The 15,754-nt window shown below is 43.3% G+C and overlaps 1 protein-coding gene across 2 annotated transcripts in view; it reads left to right on the top strand.

Annotated features, from left to right (window-relative positions):
• The window catches only part of LOC101736964 (CD109 antigen), a 54,780-nt gene that overhangs the window by 26,858 nt on the left and 12,168 nt on the right, over positions 1 to 15,754 (top strand). For both annotated transcript variants that reach the window (XM_038017522.2, XM_038017521.2), the window contains 14 exons: positions 1,790 to 2,014; positions 2,386 to 2,563; positions 3,528 to 3,703; positions 4,177 to 4,287; positions 4,766 to 4,906; positions 4,986 to 5,135; positions 6,009 to 6,148; positions 9,075 to 9,238; positions 10,240 to 10,388; positions 11,123 to 11,200; positions 11,997 to 12,173; positions 13,090 to 13,272; positions 14,023 to 14,259; positions 14,760 to 14,944. In XM_038017522.2, coding sequence (XP_037873450.1) covers positions 1,790 to 2,014; positions 2,386 to 2,563; positions 3,528 to 3,703; positions 4,177 to 4,287; positions 4,766 to 4,906; positions 4,986 to 5,135; positions 6,009 to 6,148; positions 9,075 to 9,238; positions 10,240 to 10,388; positions 11,123 to 11,200; positions 11,997 to 12,173; positions 13,090 to 13,272; positions 14,023 to 14,259; positions 14,760 to 14,944 — 2,294 coding nt within the window. The remainder of the gene's footprint in view (positions 1 to 1,789; positions 2,015 to 2,385; positions 2,564 to 3,527; positions 3,704 to 4,176; positions 4,288 to 4,765; positions 4,907 to 4,985; positions 5,136 to 6,008; positions 6,149 to 9,074; positions 9,239 to 10,239; positions 10,389 to 11,122; positions 11,201 to 11,996; positions 12,174 to 13,089; positions 13,273 to 14,022; positions 14,260 to 14,759; positions 14,945 to 15,754) is intronic.

The following is a 15,754-nucleotide window of genomic DNA, read 5'->3' on the forward strand; positions in this document are numbered from 1 at the left end:
CTGGCTGGAGGATTGGTGATGATATCCTCCACTGTCGAGGCGTAGGCTTCATCCAACTGGCTGCAGGTATAATGAAATTTTGTCGAGTCAGCGGTTATGCTCGACAACAGGAACTGGCTCTCCAGCTGTGCAAACCAGAGCGCAGGTTTATCCGGGTAGAACGGTGGTACCCTTACACCCACACGACCAAGGTCACTACTGCCACTTGCAATTGTTTTTTCCACACTCATATTGCGTTCTGTATGAGGGGTCACCAATGAAGTGTTAGTCAAATTAAACCACCCGCACAGTTTTTAAAAACACTTTCAGTTTTATTGTCTTATAATATTATATTAAGAACAAACACATAGAAGGGGAAGCGGAAACAACAATAATAACAATAAACAGACTTCAACTATAAGCTAAAATTACGCAAGACTATGCGCAAGCACTGCGAAGTGGGTTAGCAGGTAAAATCATACGAGTATCCGACGGCAAGGCAGTTTACGGACTCTGGTGAAGTGCGCGCGCGGGGGCCACCCGTAGCGCTTGCGCACGGTGCGTCATTGCTGACTATATACAAAGAATGTTTGTCCCAAAAACTAGACAATATTAAAAATCAACATAATTTTTAAATATAATAATTCTACATCTAATATTATTATAAACAAAGTCAAACTTATAATATAGTAATAATAATAATACATAGCTACACTACATCTATATCACTGATATTCTATCTACCTGACATTGGCAGAGTCATTCGTAAAAGAAGAGACTCGAGCCATAAAAAAAAAAAAAAAAAATTACTCGATTTTTATAATTGTTATAATATCTAAATAAATAATTAGTTTTTTAACAATAATTTATTTTATAAGTTAGTAAATTTTTTTCTCTTTCAAACATTTTATGTAAACCGCATTTAATACAAAAATGTTTGTGACCACTGTCAGTAGGTAGAGAAGTCATTGTAGGAAATTCTTCTTGCTCCGAGACTGGACTAGAGCTATCTAGAGCTAAGAGTCATTTCACATTTATTTTGTATTATTGAAATTTAAGAGTATTAATATTAAATAAAAAATAAAAATAAATTATGTGTTGTTTTGTAAATACTTATTAATATAAAGAATATACAAATAGGATGCTAGTATAGGTATTAACGCATACGTTTTTCCAAAATCTGTATATCGATTTTAGCCAACATTGAAATGATTTTGAGCCCACTACGATATCAAAACGAAAAGTACTGATTAGCTATAGTATGTGGTATTATAAAAACCTCTAATCTCAGCACTTACATACTTATTGTATCGTAATTAATTGGTTAAAATGAAACTCATCCATTTTTTGTTAAAATTTCTATGAGTGAGTATTATAATATTATTGCTAATTATTTTGAATATAAATAATAATAAGAACATTCTGAATGCAGTCTTCATCCAATTTATGGAATTTATTTAGGAGACCTCTCTTTAATCATCAATCATCTGTTATCCATATGATAATAATGTGTATTCAACTAATATATTTCCTGTAGATTGAACAAGAGGCTGTCTTTTGCACAAATATATAATAATATGTGTAATTATATTGCAATACCAATATATTATAATGTTTTTGTAATAATATATCATTTATTATTGTTAGTAAACATCACATTTTTTTATTATTAACAAATAGTTTCACCACTGCCAAAACTAGTGTTTAAATGGTCTGTCAATAAACATGAGATGAAACTAGACATGTTATTTATCAAACATGACTTCAAGTAATGAAAAACTAATGTGCTATTTACGTTTCTTCCCAACAGTTCAATGGCACATACGATTTCAAATACCCAATGTCGGAGCTGGCGCAGCTGGTCCCCAGCCTGGACGGGGTGGAAGTCATAGTGACGGCCGCCGTCGGAGATCCATTCCTGGACGATGTCATTGAAGGGTACAGTGTTGCCAGGATATTCAACTCTTCCTTGGCTGTCACTTTCTTAGGAGGGAGCCCTCAGGTCTTCAAGCCGGCCATGCCTTTTGATGTTTACGTGAGTTTTTTTTTTCTAATAATTTATATATTATCTATTTACACATGTGTGTGATTCTAAAGAATGATTTCTTTAGAATTGGTTCAATAGTTACAAATTATCTTTTATTAGTGTTAATATTTTAAATTCCTACTATCTGTAAGTAATTCGAAGTTTCCAAACTTCGGTGTCACTTAGTTCAATTGTTAGCTTGTGTTCCTCGCTCTGTTGCTGATGATTGCTGATTACCTCCCCTATCGCGCCCATCGAACAGCCTACTCGCGCCATAACCTACTGAGGACCTATGACTTTATTTTGTAGTCTACAGATTTGTAGTCAATTACCATTATATACACGGCTCGTATTGTGCTGACGCGTGCGTGTGCGTGCAGATGGCGGTGTCGTACCACGACGGGTCGCGCGTGGAGGCGGCGCGGGCGGCGCGCCTGGCGCTGCGGGTCACGGCGCAGCTGGAGGGCCGCTCCGCCACGCTGGACGCGCTGCAGCCCGCGCCCGTGCCCGGACACGCGCACGTGTGGCACCTCAAGCTCGACCTCTACAACCTGCTGCGTGAGTTTTTAAGCTATTTATCGTGGGCCTTGAGCGCGGCGGAATCATGAAATTCCGTAACGAAAAAAATCTTACACCCCCCACTCCGCCTACACGTTGCGCTTGTGTAGTGTTTGTGAATAAGCGCGTGGCGTGACGTCACACTGCATGCGCATCATGAAAAGTCTGCCCATCTCTCTCTCGCGCGGTCTAGCTTATGAGTGTGAAGGGGACAGTTAAGGTTTTGTTATTATTAATGTTTAATAAAGCGTGGTCTTGTTTTATTATTGTTTTAATATTAAATTATTATTGTCTAATTATAATTGCATAAGTTGATAAAAAATGCTATGCAATAGCTTTGCCGTGGCAGTTCCCGAGTGCCACAGGTTTTTTTTTTTGTACTACTTCTCGAAGAGCTGAAGGTCACCAAGCGCCTGCTGACTGCGTGCCAGGAAAGGATCTGGAGTTTCTTTGGGCACATAATGCGATCCCCATTACACACCCTAGAGAAACTCATCATTCTCGGACAAATGGAGGGGAAGCGCGCCAGAGGAAGAGCGCCAGCTAGATGGGTGGACCAATTCAAGGAGGTGACTGGAGGCTAGACACAGGGAGCGGTACATATGGTACAGAACCGGACCCAGTGGAGAAAATTGACATACAGTCACGATCCTCAGCATTGAGGGAACGACCAGAAAGAAAGATGTGTGGACGAGCTCACAGCCCACGTGGTGATCTGGTGTTAAGTGGATACTGGAGCCCATAGACATCTACAACGTAAATGCGCCACCCACCTTGAGACATGAGTTCTAAGGTCTCAGTATAGTTACAACGGCTGCTTCACCCTTTAAACCGAAACGCATTACTGTTTCACGGCAGAAATATTCGGGATGGTGGTACCTACCCGTGCGGACTCACAAGAGGTCCTCCCGTCTGTAAAAAGTGAGTACCCGCCCCCCCTCTCACCGCGCTCGATCTCTTACAGACTTGCAATCGGATCCGAATTACCGCGAAGTGTTGAACAGCATAACCGGGATCCGGCTGACCGCCCAGCTGCTCGACGTGGGCGGCTACCACGCCTCCGCCGACGTGCACTTCATCGCGCACTACAGCCCCAACAACCAGCAGATTAAGATATCTACCACCACCACCAGTGCGAAGGTGAGAATTAAATGTGCCAAACGCTCCAGTCAAGATTTGATCTCGTGTTACGGGTATCGGAAAAACACGCTGTGAGATCAAGTACAAGACAAACATCAGTGGTGGAACACAGCCCACTGAGTTTCCCGTCGGATCTTCTCAGTGGGTCGCGTTTCCGATTCGGTGGCAGATGCTGCGAAGCATTGCTCTTGCTAGGGTTCGTGCTAGCAACGTCATCAGGTTTGAGCCCCGTGAGCTCACCTACTAGTTAAGGCGACGCTGATATAACCTCTCAAGGCTATCAGCTTAGGTAGGAAAAAGAAAAGAAAAAAGGTGGAACACAAGCCTCCTCGGGTGGGTCCCTCAGTTCTGCAGCATTAGTGTGTTCCGCTCGGAATGGAAGAGTATCCCACATACTATTGAAATGTCCGGTGCTCCCACCGAGGGGCCCGTGAGGCGCCGCACGACGTACTACACTGTACTTTTGTTATCAGGTCGGCGAATACATAATCTTCCACGTGCAAAGCAACTTCTACATAGAGTCGTTCAACTATGTGGTGATGTCCAAGGGCATTATATTGACTAGCGCACAAGAGATAATGCAGGTGAGACCTACTTATGTTAACGATTCGCTTGTTTGTTCGTTACGCTGACTACCACCTATATACAGTCGGTGGACCGCGCGGGCTCGAACACGAGCGTTTCAACAAGCCGTATTTATTTGTAGAAGTTCTATAATCTATATATTGTGCATCTATATATCCTAGAGACGGTTTATTACGCAAATAATATATAAACAACGCAGAGCGCATCTAGTGGACCTGTCGGTGACCATTAAATCTTAGCACAGTGAACAATAACTGGGATTTTGAAAAAAAATATATCGATTTTTTAATTGTATTTTAAAACTTTGTTATTATGGATATTTAATGCAAAAAACTTAATATTTTTTTTCAAAAACAATTGTGCATGAACATGTATTTCAATCAGACTACTGATAATAAAAAAAATTATTTTACATTGATTAAAAGACAGAGAACAATTAATCGATATTTTAACAGTTGAAATGAACTGCGCCCGCAGGAAGGCGTCCGCACGTTCGCGGTGACGCTGTCGGCGGAGATGGCGCCCGTGGCCAGCGTCGTGGTGTGGAGCGCCGACCGCCGCGGACACGTCGTGGCAGACTCGCTCACCTTCCCCGTCAACGGAGTCTCCAGGAACAACGTGGGTCCGCAGCGCAGCAGCCCTCGGGGCAATGGGGTCCGACCGCACACGATGAAGTAACGTCACGTCTCCTCCACAGTTCACAGTGTTCATCAACAACCGCAAGCACCGCACCGGGGAGAAAGTGGAAGTGGCTATATACGGCGAGCCCGGGGCCTACGTGGGACTGTCCGGGCTGGACCACGCCTTCTACACGATGCAGGCCGGGAACGAACTCACATACGCTAAGGTACGCGCTCGCAGTGTGAACTCAATCGCAAAATTCGAATCGTCGAGAACATTCCTCATAAGTCGAGTACTTTCGATGTGCGTTTCCGCTATCTGACAAAAGATGGCGTTATACTTCTCCATCGTTCTACGTTCTAGATCCTTCGATATTAATTCGACTATTCGGCGATAGATGGCGTTACTCTTACCGGCGTAACAATATAATGTAATTACAAGTCAACGCAGAACTGAGAGCGTAGAGACCCGGAGTGCGGCCTCCTCGTGGTTGCATTCCACATCTAACCTCGTTTATGATTGTCTCAACATCTACAAGTACATCTGCACTCTGATATATTAATTGGAAAGCAGTAGGTAGTACTAGTAAGTAGACGAGACCGGAGTCGCGTCCTTGTATATTTTTATCAACAGATGATTCCCCGGATAGAACATTTAAAACGTGTCACACCTAAAATTTGACATTTCCTCTTTTCGCATTAAAAGTGTACACTTTCCAAAAATATTCTATATCAATCTAAATTAATAAAAGTTAATATGCGGAATCATTTGGTATCAACAGTATTTTTCTCATAAATACTGTCAAAAGAGCGTAGTTTAGTTTTAGTTTTTCTTTTTAGTTTACCTATATTTTGATTACTATTAACAAAATTATAATAATACATAATTTTATCTTACTTTAAAAGACAGATAATTTAACTGGTAAAAAACAAATGTTGCAAAGATGATTAATATTAAAAATACCACATGTTAAACCTTTAAAACACTCTCCTGTAAAATTAGTAAGTTTTGAGATTATACAGTTTTAATGCGAGAAGACGATTTTTATTTTTATTAATAATAGCATACCATGTTAGTGCATAATAAACTTGACGTGCAGGTGATATCGAAGATGTCGTATTTCGATGAATCCACGAACGGCACGTTCGCGTACACGTGGCGCTCGCACTTCGGGGACGCGGACGAGCTGGTCTACTTCCCCTCCTCCAGCTTCGGGATCGACGCTAACAGGACCTTCGAGTGAGTGCATCACATCACTTGAATCTCAAAAATACAAAAGCCAAAAATTCTCTATTTATTTCAAAAGCGATTCAAAACAATACATTGATTGCAGTCTCCTTTTTAGCGTGCAAGCCTGTACTAGGAGACTCCGCTCCTCCATAAAAGCACTTTTTATACTACAATACTACCAATTGTACATAACAAGTGTGTGTGTGCGTGCGTCCGTGCGTGCGTGCGTGCGTGCTTGCGTGCGTGCGCGTGTGTGTGTGTGTGTGTGTGTGTGTGTGTGTGTGGGTGCGTGCGTGCGTGCGTGCGTGCGTGCGCGCGTGTGTGTGTGTGTGTGTGTGTGTGTGTGTGTGTGCGTGCGTGCGTGCGTGCGTGCGTGCGTGCGTGCGTGCGTGCGTGCGTGTGTATGTGTGTTTTACTTTATTATATCGACGCTTGAAAGGCAAACGTGACTAAGCGACAATAGCTGCTTTGTACATAAATGATAGGCAATAACCATATTAGATGCGCAAAAAAAAATATATTTCTAGGTCTATTAAAATCATTTCAATCTTACAGCTAGATTCGTTAAAATAGATTTTTTTTCAGGTATTTCAACTTTAAATTAGTCTACTGTAAAGTTCACGCATTGTCGCTTAATCATGTTTGCCTTTCAAGCGTCGATTTGTAGTATAGCCTCTCGTATAGAATAATATAGCTTCTAGTATATATAGAATCTCGCTTCTGTAAAGCTGCGTACAGATAGCGCGTACATTAGGGACGCGCGTCGTGGAACGTCATGTCCATACTTGCGGCTACGCGTACTCTTGGGGAACGCGAGTCATCGTCACTCGGTAGTTTGGTCGCGCGTCAAAGATCAAAGAGGAAGCGCACGACCGGGTTAAAAGTCGTCGTGGCCTAAAGGATAACAGCCTGGCCACGGGACATTCGCCGATGCGAATATTCGCGCGGTGCGAACGGCGAAGCGTCTAGCGACTAAAACAAGCGCATAGAAATGTACCTAACAAGCCACGCGCACCGGCGACCGGCGAAGCGACCGGCGAAATGTACCGAGCGAATCGCGCGATGCGGCGGGCGAGCAAAACAAATGCATGAATACGGACGGCGCGAGCCACGGAGTCGAGCGGTAGTCGCGGCGAATAGTGCAGTGATTAAATGAGTTTAGTTGTTTTCGCCGCGAAAAATTAACGCCGAAATTTTTATATTTTTTATTTATTTTTTATTTTATTGGAGTTTACTCCTTTAGAATCGATTTACATATATAGGCCCGGGGTATGAAAATTATGGGGACCAAAATCGTACTAGCATGTCACACGAAATGCGTTATGCGCATTTCGTGTGACATGCTAGTACATGCGCCGGCAGTCCGCCACAAAGCCTCGTACTGATCGCGCGTTTCTCTCATTATTTTATTTTCATATATTTGTTAGTCGTTTGTTTTGTGTCTCGTTAATTTGTTAATAATCTGTAGTGTATCGTGTTGTCGTAATATAGAACTATTTCTCGTATTGTTTCGTTTAATTTTTTATATCCAGTAAACTCCAGTCGTGCGTCGGAGCGGACACACACACTTTTTTATATTTTTAAAGTCGTCGTAGCCTAACGGACGTCCGGTGCAATCGTGTTGAGCGATGCACCGGTGTTCGAATATCAGGCGGGTACCAATTTTTGTAATGAAATACGTACTCAACAACACTCAACGTTCACGATTGATTTCCACGGTGAAGGAATAACATCGTGTGATAAAAATGAAATCTTCAAAATAATAATTTGCGTAATTACTGGTGGTAGGACCTCTTGTGAGTCTACACGGGTGGGTACTACCACCCTGCCTATTTCTGCCGTGAAGTAGTAATGCGTTTCGGTTTGAAGGGTGAGGCAGCCATTATAACTATACTTGAGACCTTAGAACTTATATCTCAAGGTGGGTGGCGCATTTACGTTGTGGATGTCTATGGGCTCCAGTAACCACTTAACACAAGGTGGGCTGTGAGCTCGTCCACCCATCTAAGCAATAAAAAAATAAAATAGCTGAAATACTAGCTAGACCAGCTATTTGGAAGTCTAGCCACCCAAAGTATTTCTCGTACTTCTTGTGGAATTCTCCATCTATAGGTATACTCCGATTCTTATTCAAATCATGTACTTCACAATCTTTTCCAAATAATAGGTCCTGAACCAAAAAACTATTAATTTGTAAGCAATATCGAGATAATTTCGATATAGACATTTCGCTGTCGGACTTCCTTACTAGTCGCGGCGGCGAACGTGAGTACCCGTGGCCTGCAAACGGTGCTGCGCGAATGGTCGCCTCGCCCACCGCTTCGCTGTTCGCACCGCCGATCCCCGTGGCCAGGCCGTAAGACGTCCGGTGCATTCGTGTGTAGCGATGCGCCTGTGTTCGAATCCCGCAGGCGGGTACCAATTTTTCTAACGAAATACGTACTCAACAAATGTTCACGATTGACTTCCACGGTAAAGGAATAACACCGTATAATAAAGGTCAAACCCGCAAAATTATATTATGCGTAATTACTGGTGGTAGGACCTCTTGTGAGTTAGGTACCACCTCACGGTTAGGTACCATCACTTAATATCAGGTGGGCTGTGAGCTCGTTCACCCATCTAAGCAATATAAAAAAAAAAGGATACGTCATATTAGGACTGCAAAATGGATAAACACGCGTGTTCATCGAGTTTTAATAATGAAATGAATGAGTGAATGTTTTTTTTTTAATTTAAAATGTTTTAAATAATCGGTAACGCCACAGCAGTGGTGGTGCATGCCACCGCTATGGTTCTCGGAGTCATGGCGAATGACTGGGGTCCGCGTTGAGGTTCGCGGCGATCCGTACAGGAGCCACACGCGCGGGTCGTGTAACCCAGGAGCGCGCTAGTGTCCGCGTGTCGGGTAGTGAGTGAGGAGTGTCGCGCGCAGGTTCGCGGGGCTGGCGGTGCTGAGCGACGTGGCGGTGACGCGGCGGCGCGGCGCCTGCAACGCGTCGCTGGGGCTGGCCGAGTGTCTGGACGGCGCCTGCTACCCGCTCGCCAAGCGCTGCGACGCCGCCTACGACTGCGCCGACAGGACCGACGAGGCCAACTGTGAGTCACCACCGCTACCTAGCGGCGCCCACTGGGTCCCTCGCCGGGCCTTCTCAGTGGGTCGCGTTTCTGAACTGGTGGTAGATTCTGCGAAGCACTACTCTTGCTAGGGCCAGTGTTAGCAACACTCCCGGTTTGAGCTCACCTACTAGTTCGTTGAATCTAGAATAACCCCTCGAGGGTACTAGAATAGATAGAAAAAAAGCGCAGCAGCTTGGCTCCGCTGGCATCCATGAACGACGGTAACTATTCACCTTCAGTTGGGCCGTGTTCTGGTCTGCCTACGAGGGCAATAAAAAAATAGTCTGGCAGTCTTGAATTTTGAATAGGAAAATAATATAATGTTTTGTAATACCGAGAACCTTAATCTATATTTTTTTGAAAAGATCTAACCGAATTTTAAAAATTTAATCGTCACTGTAAGTCTTATTTAATAAATAATTGAAATACCCTTTATTAAAAAAATACTTCTTCATTCAAGCTTTAAATAATTTATAAACGTATAAAAACATTATATTCGTTGTCTAAACATCTTGCTATTCCAGTGAAGCGTGAAGTTGTTCATGTAAATTTACCTTGATTATTCAATTAATCTCAGCATTGCATCCTTTTTTAAATTTTATTTTCTTCATTATCGTCTGTTGTGTGACGACACTGTTCGTATAACGCAGTGGTCGAGGAACCGGGGTTAATTACCCCAAAATGAAATTTTGGGGGGTAAAAATGAAACTTTTGTGAGTAAAAAGTGTATAGTGAAGTGAAACTTCTTTAGAATCGTTGTGATTTCAACCTCGATGAAACGAAATGAAACGTAAAGGTATTTTTTTTTCCAAATTATCATGGGGGCTGTAATATGAAAGATGCTAAGCGATTTCGTTTTTTTTGTTCTTCGCCATGGGGTAATATTAACTTACACAAAAATATTTTGGGGTAATAATTTAAAAAGTTCCCCGACCGCTGGTATAACGCATGCCGATGTTGAAGTACTGGTGCTCGCGCAGGTGCGGAGGAGAGAAGCGAGTTGGAGCTGAGCCACTTCCGCAAGTTCCGGTTCAACCGCGTGCAGCGCCAGTACGACAACGTGTGGGCCTGGAGGGACGTCAACATCGGCCCGCACGGACGCTACGTGTTCACCCTCGACGTGCCGCAGGTCTGACCCCCCACTACATCTTAATTCTATGACCACGTAGAAATTGAAGGCAATAAGAGATGATGACGGAGGATTAGCCCACTGAGTTTCTCGTCGGATCTTCATAGTGGGTCGCGTTTCCGATCCGGTGGTAGATTCTGCGAAGCACGGCTCTTGCTAGGGTTCGTGTTAGCAACATCGTCAGGTTTGAGCCCCGCGAGCTCACCTAATAGTTAAGGTTACGCTGAAATAGCCTCTCAAGGCTTTCAGCTTAGGTAAAAAGAAAAAATAGAAATAAGAATAAAAAAAGGACGGAGGGTTAAAATGTTGACCGGAGATCTAACTTGTTAATTTATTGGCTTGTGATTTGTACTATGTTTGTGAAAGGCATTTGGCATTCAGTGTCCCGCATGCTTGTCTCAGGAACTAATAAAATTCAAACAAAAGCCCTACCTCTGAGCTATTCGTTGTAGTGGGATAAGGAATTTATAGTCTGTTCTCAAAGTACTTTATGTACCCAAAACTTGGGTGTAATATAATCTGAACGAAACGGCAAAGGTATAGAAAAACAATCCGTTAATCTAATCAATTCAATAACTCATAAACAACACATTTTTTATTGTCAATCAAAAAGATAACAATATGCCCCTTGATACTCATAGTCCGGACTAATACTTTACCAATGTATTTTGATTTTAACTCCAATAAGTATGATCATTAAACTGCTAAAATTCTTATCTTTCTTCCACTCAAAGGTGCCAGCCCACTGGACCGTGTCAGCCTTCAGCATGTCTCCTTCACTTGGACTAGGAATGCTGACGGAACCCATTACGGTAAGTTTTATTATAGAACACTAAAATTAATTGGTAAATATCCCTATTTGGAGGGAGGGAAAAGATTATTATTATAAGGATAGGATTATATTATGGAAAATATTATAATACTAAATTGTAGAGGTGTTGTCTTAAACTTCATCTGATAATAAATATAACTTAAAAACAAAACAAAAAAGCGTAATAGCAAGTTTAACAAAAAAATAAAATGTATTTTTTTTTAAATTGCTTATATTAATCAGGATCTTAGGCCTTGATATATTTACAAATTTTCAATTTAATCGGACGCCTTGAAATTATTTGAAATTAAGTTAAGAAATTCCATCACATAGAGAATACAGCCAATAGTTATATTGGCTCATACTAGTGTATAGTCTATGGTTAGTTAAGCTGGTAGTAGATTGGAAGCTAGTAGTAGAGGCGGTAGATTCTGCGAAGCACGGCTCTCGCTAGGGTTCGTGTTAGCAACGTCATCATCAGGTTTGAGCCCCAGTGAGCTCACCTACTAGTGAAGGCGACGCTGATATAGCCTCAAGGCTATCAGCATAGGTAGGATAAAAAAAATCTAAATATTCGTGAATCTCACTATTTCTTCTCACATTTGTAATATAAAAAGTTTTCATTAAAATTAAAATAAGACTTGACCTAAAGGTCTTAGTTACCAAGTCTAAATTCACTTTTAAAAAAAACTTTGGCAGCCAAATGAAGTCACACACAGTGAAGCTACACTACACACTTCTAGGGCCCAATTTAATAGAACAGATGTCTTAATAAAAACCTGTTGTGTCTCGTCCAGTACGTGGGAGTGCAGCCGTTCTTCATAACAGTGGAAGGACCGGACTCGTGTCGTCAGGGCGAGCAGGTCGGCCTGCGCGTGGTCGTGTTCAACTACCAGCTGCAGAACATCGAGGCCGTCGTCGTGCTGGAGGCCTCGCCCGACTATAAGTTTGTTCACGTCGAGGAGAACGGCATTGTGAGTGGCTGGCTGCTTGTGTGCGCACTGTTACGAGGATTTATTAGAAAAGCTTTTTAAAAAAACTGACAATTGAAATTAATTGGGGCCAAGTGTCACCGGGGCGCGGTTAGAATTGAACTACGACGTGATCTATCGGCAACCTAACTAATTACTGGTGGTAGGATCTCTTGTGACTCCGCACGGGTAGGTACCACCACCCGGCCTATTTCTACCGTGAAGCAGTAATGCGTTTCGGTTTGAAGGGTGGAGCAACCGTTATAACTATACTGAGATCTTAGAACTTATATCTCAAGGTGGGTGGCGTATTTACGTCGTAGATGTCTATGGGCTCCAGTAACCGCTTAACACCAGGTGGGCTGTGAGCTCGTCCACCAAACTAAGCCATAATCGAAAACGCGACTCGCTGCGAAGATCCGGCGAGAAACCGTTCGTGCTGTTATATATTCTTAATGTACCTAAAATGCAACGTAAAGTGCATAACGTAATGCCGCTTAGTTTTTTTTTTAGGCTTAGTTTGGTGAAAGAGCTCACAGCCCACCTGGTGTTAAGTGGTTACTGGAGCCCATAGACTTGTACAACGTAAATGCGTCACCCATCTTGAGATATAAGTTCTAAGGTCTCAAGTATAGTTACAACGGCTGCCCCACCCTTCGAACCGAAACGCATTACTACTTCACGGCAGAAATAGTCGGGGTGGTGGTGCCTACCCGGCGGGCTCACAATACGTCCTACCACCAGTAATTACGCAAATTATAATTTTGCGGGTTTGATTTTTATTGCACCATGTTATTCCTTCACCGTGGAAGTCAATCGTGAACATTTGTTGAGTACGTATTTCATTAGAAAAATTGATGCCCGCCTGAGATTCGTGTTGTTGTTGTTAAGTGAAGTGACATTAGAGTGCGCGTCCCAGGTCCGCTCGTACAACCCGCGCACGTCGTTCGGCGAGCACCAGTTCTTCGTGTACGTGCTGGCGGGCGCGGCCAGCACCGTGCACGTGCCCGTGGTGGCGGCGCGCCTCGGCACCGTGCACGTGCGTCTGCACGCCGCCGCGCTGCTCGGCACGCACTCCTACACCAAGACCATACACGTGCTGGTAAGTACTGTTCACATTCGCACATTCTTATATTTCTGATCCGAAATATCCTGAAAACATCACACCTTTAGAATTGAAGTAGCTTAACTAAAGTTTTTAAGGAAATCAGTTTTATACTAAGAACGACTTATAGAAATATGCATTCTATCAGTCTATAAATTTAAATTATTAAAATAAAAAAATGAAACTAAAATCATAGTGTAGAAAAGGACAATGTAAGTACAGTTTTCGCCACTTTTAAATCAAGTGCATAGCTTAAACTTGCTAAAGGTGTGCGCTTTAAGGGACTTAAAGTATTAAAATCGAAACTATTATAAAAAAATTGCAATTGTTCAATTACATTTTTGGCGTTGCGCAAAAAACTAGTATTTTAAGTATTAAGCCACTTCAATTCTAAAGGTCCGACATATAATTTCACTGTAAGACATAAGTTATGTATGTTCATTTATGTTAAACCTCATCAGTCTTAAAAATCATCATAATTATCCTGCCCTTCTCCACGTCTTTTGTAGGCAGCGGCTTGGCTCTGCCCCTGGCATTGCTGAAGTCCATGGGCGACGGTAACCACTCACCATTAGGTGGGCCGTATGCTACAAGGGCAATAAAAAAAAAGTTACCTGGGGTCGGCGCATCATGTTTTCTCCTTCCATACTTTTCTATCATATACCATAACTTCGTCCACTCCGTTCTTAACCATATCGTCTTTAAAATATTCGTGTTTTAATCCAAGAATCCGTTGTTTGTCCTCAGGCGGACGGCGTGCCCCAGCACCGGCACCAGGCCGTGCTGCTGGACCTGTCCAACCGCGCGTACGTGTTCCAGTACATGCACGTGAACGTGACGGAGACGCCCGTCATCCCGTACGAGGTGGACCGCTACTACGTGTTCGGCTCCAACCAGGCGCGCGTCAGCGTGGTCGGCGACGTGGTGGGGCCGCTGTTCCCCACCATGCCCGTCAACGCCACCAGCCTCCTGGACCTGCCGATGGTAACTTGCACGCTTCTAACCACTTCATACAGCTATAAAGTTATCACTTTGTCTTGTTTTTTTCCTACCTAAGCTGATGGTCTTGAGAGAGCACTTCAATGTAACCTTAACTAGTAGGTGAGCTCACGGGGCTCAAACCTGACGACGTTGCTAACACTGACCCTAGCGAGAGCAGTGCTTCGCAGAATCTACCACCGGATCGGAAACGCGACCCACTGAGAAGATCCGGCGACAAACTCAGTGGGCTGCCTCTGTTGGTTAATTTACTCGTCGAGCCCTTCGTCGCAAGGGACGTTAGCTAGCAACGACGTCAAATTAGAGCCCCGTGAGCTCACCTACTTGTTACGTTACACTGACATAGCCTCTCAAGACTACCAGCTTAGGTAGGAACAAAATAAATACAGCGCGCTTTTTACGCCAAACTCTTCACTCTTGAGAACGTCCCAGACTGTTTGAGATGTGTCCGCAGCAGCCGTTAACGTATGTGCGACTGTCCCCAGGACTCTGCCGAACAGAACATGTTCAGTTTCGCCGCGAACATGTACTTCACCCTGTACATGCGGCTGATCAACCAGAGGAACAGGACCTTGGAGCGCGAGGCGTTCTACCACATGAACATCCTGTACCAGCGGCAGCTGTCCTTCATGAAACCCGACGGATCCTTCAGCCTGTTCCGAAGCGACTGGTGAGCGGGACCCTCCTCCCATCAGTCACGTGACAGTAAAACTTTGAGAACCTCTGATTTAACCTTTTGATTGCCATGTAGGTCACCGGTGCCCTACGTGGCACACTGAAGTAACCATGTCGTTTTACTTTTACTAAGGCCCTGGAATATATAATAAACTCTGGGTGAGAAAGACGAAAATGAAAATGAATCTATTTCTAAGAGACCTGAAAGACTATTAACAAACAAAAGAAGGTAGAGTTAGGCAATCCAGACGCTTAGTAACACAAATGACATGACATGACTTCAGTGCGTCGCGTAGGGCACCGGTAACCTACATGACAATCAAAGGGTTAAGTCAGCAAAAGGTTATGTGCGTGAGCTCATTTTGTTTTTTTTTTGTTGCTTGAATGGGTGGACGAGCTCACAGCCCACTTGGTGTTAAGTGGTTACTAGAGCCCATAGACATCTACAACGTAAATGCGCCACCCACCTTGAAATATAAGTTCTAAGATCTCAGTATAGTTACAACGGCTGCCCCGCCCTTCAAACCGAAACGCATTACTGCTTCACGGCAGAAATACGCATAGTGGTGGTACATACCCGTGCGGACTCACAAGAGGTCATACGACCAGTAAATGTAGTTATTAAATATAGTTTAGTCTGATATAATTGGAGTGGAGCGATTTTGTTTTATCGCTGTAGTCCAGCGGTCGGGGAACCGGGGTAAATAACCTCAAATGGGGTAAAAGTGAAACTTTTGTGAGTTAAAAATATATATTGAAGTGAAACTTCTTTAGAATCGTTAAATTTTTAGTTATTGTTTTCTTT

The sequence above is a fragment of the Bombyx mori genome, chromosome 19 (genome assembly GCF_030269925.1).
Source record: "Bombyx mori chromosome 19, ASM3026992v2".
Lineage (NCBI taxonomy): Eukaryota > Metazoa > Arthropoda > Insecta > Lepidoptera > Bombycidae > Bombyx > Bombyx mori.